The sequence below is a fragment of the Magnolia sinica genome, chromosome 15, assembly GCF_029962835.1.
Source record: "Magnolia sinica isolate HGM2019 chromosome 15, MsV1, whole genome shotgun sequence".
Taxonomy (NCBI): Eukaryota; Viridiplantae; Streptophyta; class Magnoliopsida; order Magnoliales; family Magnoliaceae; genus Magnolia; species Magnolia sinica.
Window position 1 is genome coordinate 72,147,477 of NC_080587.1, and position 6,440 is coordinate 72,153,916.

Genomic DNA, 6,440 nt, shown 5'->3' on the forward strand with positions numbered 1-6,440 from the left:
ACCGTTGCTTCCTGTAGTGTGGTCCACTTGAGCCTTCCATCTGCCTCATTTTTTAGGTTCATATCCTAAAATGATGTGGGAAATGGATGGACGGTGTAGATAAAACCCATACATGACGGTGGGCCCCACAGGCCCCTAGCCTGGACGGAGTGATCCATTGTTCTTAAGAGTACTATTGAGTTATGGTTCTCCTAGTTTCGTTTGGGACACTTGGACAGTCTAATCTGTTAATCTGAACCGTCCATTAACTACAGGGTAAATTTCATAAGGTACCATGTAAAAATCTGACTGGCAATCCAATCAATAGCCTATGAAATGGTGACGGTCCAGATCGCTTACAAAAGCAAAGTCCATGGATTGATTTGGGTTCCAAAGAAATTCCCATAAAACCATCACAAACTTCCCAAAATTTCCTTTCCTTCCCATTAAAGGTGGCTGCACCTAATGGACGGTCCAGATCGATCGATCAAACCGTCCAAGTATCTAGTGCAAATCAAACCACAATAAACTAAGACATGCATATGAACTCAGTCTTATTTAGTAGCAAAAAAGAAAAAGAAAAAAAGCCAGTAATTAGAGAAGTAATTATCGAAATTAACCCCAAAATCCAAGTAATTAGAAGACACCATTTCTCCAATTTACCCTCAAAAGATAACATATTTACCGAATCAGACCACTAGCAATGGCACGATTCGTTTCGAAACGAGTCGTTTCATACACGGGAAGTTCTTCTCTATACCTTTGAATCGGCATTTCAAGCTCGAAAAGATCGGAGCTTGAATACCCATCATCATCATTATCATCATGGCCATGGCCATGGCCATGATCATGCATGCTTCTCATCACCTCTTCAAGAAAATCGCTCTTCTTCTGATACCCTTTCAGCAGATCTTTCGCCGCTTCTTCGATTCTCCTGCTCTTCTCCATCAAATGCAGCTTCAATTCCTCGCCGATCAATGGTTTAGATACCCCGATCTTCCCACTGACGGTAGGATCACGATCGCTGATGCGTTTCTGGCCGCACGGCCTGCAATCCTCGTCGACGATGACGGTGATTGGGTAGAATCGGACAGAGCGTTTTGAGCCGTTGGTGTTGGTCGAGTTTGAATTCCCTCTCGAGGATGGGGTTTTACTGAGGCAGGATCTCGAGTAGGAAGATGCTGAAGAACACGTGGGCGTCGTTGATGATGAGAGCGCCTGCGGGGCTGATCCGTTCTTCCTGGAATGGTCGATTTTCGCTTTCTTGGAATTCGATGCGAATAGCGAATTCAGGAAGCTGGCGATGCGGCCGCCTGGCGAGATTGGCTGGCCCGGCTTCTTCAGATCGCTGTAGATCTTTGAAGCGGCTGTCTTTGGCTTTTCCTTCACTTGAATTTCGGGGAATTGGTTTTTTTTGGAGGTGGATCGGAAAGGCATTTCAGGCACGAACCCGGTTCGGATCGGCTTCGGGCGTGGGGTCTGGAGGGACTCTGCTTCGGAGGAAGAGAATCCGAACCCGCCGTAGCTGGATTCTGAAGAGCTGGAATTGGAACTGGACAAGATGGGGTTTTGATTTTTCTGAGATTTTCGAAACCCATCTCCAGAATCCGATGGTTTGCGTCGTGGACCGAGCTTTTCGGGTTTCTTCTTCTCCTCTGTTCTGTCAGTGCTCTGTTTCTTTCTCATTGTTTCTTTGTAGAAAACCAGCTCTGCTTCTTCTCCTTTGTCGATTGAACAGTAGATAGCGTCGAGAAGGGACGAAGAGAAAGATGGGTTTTTCTGGCTCTGATGGAATCTCTTCTCCTTCAGAGATTTCTCATACAAATCCATGGCTTCTACAAGCTTTATAGAGAAATACGAGAGAGAGAGAGAGAGAGAGAGAGAGAGAGAGAGGTTTTGGTGATTTTGTCTGTTATAGAAGGGGCAAAAGCTGCAGGGGATTGATTGATGGACGGTAGATTGGAAAAAGAAAGGGAGGCATGTTCTGAGGAGAAAGAGGAGGCGGTTTTTTGTTACTGTTTTTGTTTAAAGGGGGTAATTTTGAAATAAGGCGACGGAAGAAGGGGTGTAGATGTCAGAAGAGGGCCTTTTTTCCAGGTTTCGAACTTTGAAGAGAAGGGTTTTTGGAGAGAGAGAGAGAGAGAGAGACAGAGGGAGAGAGGAGTGGAAGAAGAGAGGGGGTCTTGGGCTTTAAATGAAAGAGAAGTTATTTGATACTCTGGCAGAGTGTGAAGCTTGATACACAGGCACTCATGAGATGCACACTTGGCGTATGCTTTAACTCAATTTAAACCGACTAAGTTGTGAAACTAACTGTATCTAAAATCACAGTCCCCAATCAGATTTGTCAAATAAATCTAACCTTTGATTAATGGACACTTGTTTGTTGAAAATGGACCGTTGGATGTTTTCTTTTTTAGCCGTCCAATAAATGTCCATTCAAATAAGCGTAATCTTTTGCTCATGATATATCTAAATTGGATCCATAATTTGGGTTGTTTTGATTTTTCTAAGAGCCTGCGTATCATCTATCAAGCTCAACCGGAGTATCCAAGTTTTTCTCTTTAAATGAAAGCCAAAGGACACGCGCTGAGAGAGAGAGAGAGAGCGAGCTTTTGAGGCCTGTCCCGCGCCTGCATGCTATTCTAGCAGGGAGTTCGTTTGCCTCCGTTGCGATTTAACAGTTAGGTCCGTCGCTAGTCACTGGGCCCACATGTTCAGATAGTCCGATTATTTAAAATCGTCCATATTATAGTTTACTACAATAAGTAGGCTACTGCCTAATTATCATCCTTCCATGATGATCATATTCTTTGATTTGTGGATTTTGTCAACCATTAAAAATTCTTTTATTATTCTCAATTCATCTATAGAAAGTAATGGTTAAACTCATCAGTTTCAGGGTAAATTACTTAGTATTTCCATTTTTGAATCGGATCAACAGTTCAGATAATCAAACCACTTAGAATGTTGGCCTTAGTAGGTAGCGACAGACACTGTTAGCTACATCGCGACGGAGGCAAACGAACTCCCTCAGAGGCAGGAAGGACAGGGTGGCATTTTGATGACGTGGCTTTTGTAATTATTTTATGGGAGTTATTTGATACTCCGGCTACGTATGAGGCTTGATACTCAGACAGCCAGAAATTTTACATCAATAATATAAAAAATTAAATTAAATCGTCTAAAATGTGGAAGCTACTCTTGTCAAGTCACAGTTCAAAAATCAGATTGGATCAACAGTCCATATGTCTGATTCATAGACATTTGTTCATTGAAATAGGGCCGTTGGATATATTTTTATTCATAACCGTTCAATAAATGTCTACTTGATTCATGACATATACGAACTTGAAACCATGTTTGGATAGTTTAATTTGAATTACATGTATTTTACGTGTGCGATTTCTAAGTAGTTTTATAAGATCATGTGTATCATCTATCACTTCCGCCAGAGTATCAAGGTTTTCTCATCATTTCATTAGAAGCTCTTTTCCCCAATGGGTAAAACGACGTTCTTAACGCGCCATGGCCCTGCACGACCCATGGATGATTATATCGTCGATCTGGACGGTCCATTTGGTTAGGCCCACATTGCATGAGGTAGCATTAAAAACCCATTTTGACCATGACATTCTAATAACCGTTGGATGGTTATTACCAATGTTTCCTTGGAGGAGGCATGAAAGAAATAGACGGCTTGGATTTGGATTGGAGGTCAGATGGTCAGTACGACTAGTACATCAATGAACACTGGGGTTGAGTTCAAAACTATGATTTGACCATCCACGTGTCTAAAAGCGCCCCCGGCACATTTGGAGCGTCAGTGCAGCCATGGTCTCCCAAAGTGGGCCTTTCTTTGGTGAGTAATGATAGGGTTATGCCTTGTAAAGTACACTCAGTTCCGCGCGTGGGGGCCACGGTTTACTAATCCAGACCGTTGGTCATGGGGCCCATCATGGGTGGTTAAAGATAATGTAAGACAATTTGAAGTCTGGTCAACATAGAGCGGGTTGCCACGTAAGCAGATCATAGGATCGAAGGCATATGGACGGAAACGGATTGGCTACTCCCCCTGCCACCAGCCCCGTGGCTGAACTGAGTGGAGATGCCTCGTTTCAACACTTGAGGTCTTGGTATCGATGGAAACGGATTGGCTACTCCCCCTGCCACCGGCTAATGGCTGGTGTTTGGTTCTCTGTGGGCTCCAAAATGATGTATGTGTTTCATCCATTCCGTCTATCTATTTTTATAGATCATTTTATGGTATTGCACAAAAAACTAGGTATATCCGAGTCTCAAATGAACCACATTACAGGAAACAGTGTTGAATGAATGTTTACCATTAAAAACTTTTTGGGGGCCATAAAAGTATTATATCAAGCTAATCTTTGTTTTTTCCCTTCATCTGGGTCTTTATGACCTAATCAACATATTGGATGTCAGATAAGCAGTACAGTCGGCCTTAGGAGGATTTAAATGATGAATATCCAATCACTATTGTTTTCCTGTGGTGTGGTCCACCGAAGATTTACATCCCTCATTTTTTAGGTTAAAACATTAAAAGGATATTTAGAAATGGGTGAACGGAATGGATGAAACACATACATCATGGTGAGGCCCACAGAGCACCGACCAGCCACCGGGCTGGTGATAGGGGGAGTAGCCAATCCGTTTCCGGTATCGATCCCTAGTGGGGGTGGCTAACATGGAGTGTGTGTACTGACATGGGTGTGTACTAACAAGCTAACCACGTGGCTGATGGTCGGTGCTTTGTGGGATCCACCATGATGTATGTGTTTCATCCATTCCGTTCATCCATTTTTACAGGTCATTTTAGGGCTTTACTGAAAAAATGAGAGGGATATATATCTCAGGTGGACCACACCACAGGAAAACAATAGTAATTGGATATCCACCATTTAAATCCTCCTAAGGCCCACTATACTTTTTATTTGACATCCAATCTGTTGATTAGGTTATACAGACCCAGATGAAGGAAAAAAACAAAGATCAGCTTGATCCAAAACTTTTATGGCCCCCAAAAAGTTTTTAATAGTCAACGTTCATTCAACACTGTTTCCTGTAATGTGGTCCACTTGAGATTGGAATATATGTAATTTTTTGTCTCATACCGTAAAATGATCTATAAAAATATATGGACGGTATGGATGAACATAAAACATCATGATAGGTCCCACAAAGCACCGACCACCGGAGTAGCCAATCCGTTTCCCATATGGACGCCGATTTACTGCGAAAGCCTCTGGAGGAAGTTCCTGCGCAGGTAACTAAGGTGGGGCCATTGTGATGTTTGTGAGAAATCTACACCGTCCATCCGTTTTGTGAGCTCATTTTAAGAGTTGAGACAAAAACATTAGAAGGATCCAAATTCAAGTTGGCCGCACTAAAGGAAAAGGTGGGTGTGGAAATTCCTACCGTTGAAACCTCCCTGGGGCCTACAGTGATGATCACATTCCATCCATAGCGTTCGTAACGTCATTAATACTGAGATGAACGGAAAACACAAATATCAGGCTGATTTAAAACTTCTGTGGCCCCACGAAAATTTCAACGGCGTACGTTCAATCCTCACGTTTTAGGCCTCCTAGTGTATTGGATCCAGCTCATTTTTGGCTCCATGTCATAAAATTATCTCAAAAAACGGATGGCCGTGGTGGATTTCTCACAAACATCAAGGTGGGCCCCACCTTGGTTTCCAGCACTGGAATTTCCTGCGTAAGGCTTTACAGGAAATCGGCGTCAAGGCATACGAAGGGGGAAGCGGATTGCGTGGTGTGCTCACACCACCGACCTTGGTGATGTGTTGACGTCAACAAGTTCTGTGGGCTCCACCATAATATATTTGATATATCCACACTGTCCATCCATTTTTCCGGATGATTTCAGGCATGAGAAAAAATTAGGAAAATCAAAAGCTTAAGCGGACTACACCACATAAAGAAATTTTAAAAAATGACATCCACGGTTGAAACCTTCGTAGGGCCCACCTTGATATTATTTACCATCCAACCTGTTCATAAGGTTACCCAGACCTAGATAAAAGGAGAACACAAATATGCTTGATCTAAAACTTAGATCAAAGAAATATTTAATGGTGGAGGTTCAATCTCCATTCTCCACTGCTTTCTATGGTAACTGTAGATTTATCTCATTTTTAGTCCATGCCCGAAAATGATCTTGCAAACTGGATAGATGAAAAGATATAACACATTAATCATTGTGGCCCCGTATTACAAACATATCGTCGATTTAAGCTTATCTCGTAGTATAAGGGATAATCCCTGCCATATGTAATAATTATGTTTTTTGAATTCCATCCCACCCAATCCTTCACAATACCATGCGCCAAACACCCCCTTAGTGACATGCACATGGATGAGGTCCATGGTGTGCAATTGCTTTCATACGAGGGCCTCTTTAGAACTATAGTTAAAATA

At 42.6% G+C, this 6,440-nt stretch overlaps 1 protein-coding gene across 1 annotated transcript; it reads right to left on the reverse strand.

Moving 5' to 3' along the window:
• Nucleotides 1-516: 516 nt before the first annotated feature.
• LOC131227558 (protein BIG GRAIN 1-like B) lies at nt 517-2,134 on the reverse strand. The gene has a single exon (XM_058223359.1). It carries the CDS (start codon nt 1,807-1,809, stop codon nt 661-663), a length of 1,149 nt encoding a protein of 382 aa, XP_058079342.1. The 5' UTR covers nt 1,810-2,134; the 3' UTR covers nt 517-660.
• Between the last annotated feature and the right edge of the window lie 4,306 nt (nt 2,135-6,440).